The sequence below is a fragment of the Octopus bimaculoides genome, chromosome 10 (assembly GCF_001194135.2).
Source record: "Octopus bimaculoides isolate UCB-OBI-ISO-001 chromosome 10, ASM119413v2, whole genome shotgun sequence".
Lineage (NCBI taxonomy): Eukaryota > Metazoa > Mollusca > Cephalopoda > Octopoda > Octopodidae > Octopus > Octopus bimaculoides.
Window position 1 is genome coordinate 25,610,649 of NC_068990.1, and position 2,381 is coordinate 25,613,029.

General features: G+C 38.5%; 1 protein-coding gene across 1 annotated transcript in view; it reads left to right on the forward strand.

Moving 5' to 3' along the window:
* The window catches only part of LOC106880753 (G-protein coupled receptor-associated protein LMBRD2), a 40,969-nt gene that overhangs the window by 27,511 nt on the left and 11,077 nt on the right, over positions 1 to 2,381 (forward strand). Inside the window, 2 exon segments of the mRNA XM_052971092.1 lie at positions 235 to 392; positions 662 to 953. Of these exon segments, the coding sequence (XP_052827052.1) occupies positions 235 to 392; positions 662 to 953 (450 nt within the window).

Here is a 2,381-nt window from a genome sequence, read left to right on the forward strand (position 1 = left end):
GTGTGTGTGTGTGTGTGTGTGTGTGTGTGTGTGTGTGTGTGTGTGTGTGTGAGACCCTTGTCTTGACATCACATGATGTCATGATGTAAATGAGCATGATGTTCATTTCCTGTTTTCCATAAAAAAAAATCTGCCTGGTTATGTAGAAATACAAGGCTAGCCTTATTATATAAGACTGGGTGGGCGTAACTATTCTCTATCCTCTATCATCAAGATGTGTGTGTATGCATAAATATATATCTTGTAAATATATATAAATGACTGTGTTATCACAATGTTGTGTTTGTCGTAAATATCTCTCTGGTTTCAATTTGCAGGAAATCAAACGTGCTTCAGAGTCGATACGTTACAACCATTATCTCAGAAGACATGTGGATACAATTCTTTTGAAGGTAATTTTATTTCTTACTAAGGGATGCTACTAATTTTTTGCCCCTCTCTCTCATATTGACACTCTCCCTTTAACCCACCTCTTATCCCCTCCTCCATCACTAATCACCATCCCTTTATTTCCTTCTGTCTATTATCTTCTTTCCCCCTTTATGCCTCCCACTTCACCATCGCCACTTCCTCTTCCCACCTTTGCTGTTCCCCCAATTATCCCCTACAAAGTTACCAAAACACCAATAACACAGCCCATGATGTTTCTAACTCTTTCCAGTGTCCAGAAAACTTCCGAAAATCCATCCAGCGCAATGTTGATGATTATGAAGACTACGACAGCCCTATGGACTCTCCGACGGAACGTACTCTGGTTCGGCTGCACAAGAGGGTCATCCGAGCTTCCCAAATCTATCAGCGAACTCAGTGTCAATGGAACATGTTAATGGAGAAGGTCTTTGCCTTGGAAGATGTTGCAAATAATGAGTCGAACCCAGAACGCATTTTCAAGCATTATTCCTCCAGTGTTTCTGTAACTGGTCTCTCAAAACACTTCTATAACCCTAAAGTCGGTGAGTGAAAATGTTTTTGACTTAAGTGTAGTGTGTGTATGCATATGTGTATGTGTGTGTATGCTTTGCATGCTAGCATGGGTTGCACCAGGTTCCAATAGCCTGTTTCTACAGCTGGATGCCCTCCCTAATGCCAACCATTTTACAGAGTGTACTGGATGCTTTTTATGTGGTACCATCACCACTTTTTACATGGCATCATCACCAATACACACACACACACACACACACATACACACACACACACACTGACTCATTTTTAGCATCCACTTTTCCTTGCTCACATCAGTCAGAAGGAATTTGAGGCACATTTCTATGACTGGATACTTTTCTTGTCACCAACCCTCATCTTTTTCCAAGCAAAGTAATATTTCCCCATGGCCAGACATGTTTTCCATAGAAGTTTGGAAGTGAGCAACTTTGCTTGTATGATGATAGTGACACTGGTTTACAACTCTTGTGCAATGTCATGACAAGGAGACACAAATATATGCACACACACACACACACACACATCCATCCACAGGGCTTTGGTTGGCCCAGGGCTATGGTAGAAAGCACTTGCCCAGAATGTGCTTTGCTGTAAGACTGAACTCAAAACCACATGGTTAGGAAGCAGACTTCTCAACCACACAGCCAACCAGTTGACTGCTATTAAATACCATTCTAAATGTGCTGAGTGCTTCTAATTTCTTCTTTCATTTGTGTGTGTGTGTGTGTGCGCACAACCACATGTGTGTACACACATACGCATACATAAACATACTTAATGGTAAGCATTTTTAATTGAACTCAGACATACATATGTATATGTGTGTATCAATAGCTATTATAAGCATCACACACACACACACACACATTGGCCATTATATTCATTTTGTTTTAATTTATTACTGCATAATGTTGTATTAAATATCAAAGTCTTTCACGGCTACATCACCAACCCTGCTCACTGGCAATATTCTGGTTACCATGGTTCCAACACAATTTCAATTGTTTCACTTTCAACACACTTTCTCATGTCATGTCACTTGCCAAACAACTACAACTCTCTCTCTCTCTCTCTCTCTCTCTCTCTCTCTCTCTCTCTCTCTACACACACACATACATAAACATAAAGAGATATAGACACGTGTGTGTGTGTGTGTGTGTATGTATATATGCTAGCATGGAAAGCAGACGTTAAACGACGATGATGATGATGATACATTATATATATATATAATTATATATATATATGTGTGTGTGCGTTTTATATATATATATAATGTATGTATGTGTATTTTATATACATATATATGTGTTTGTGTGCACACATATATACTCACACAAACATTTCTAAGTGTATACTAAGTGCATGTGTGTATAAAAATATATCTATACACACACACATGTATGTATATATATATATATATATATATATATATA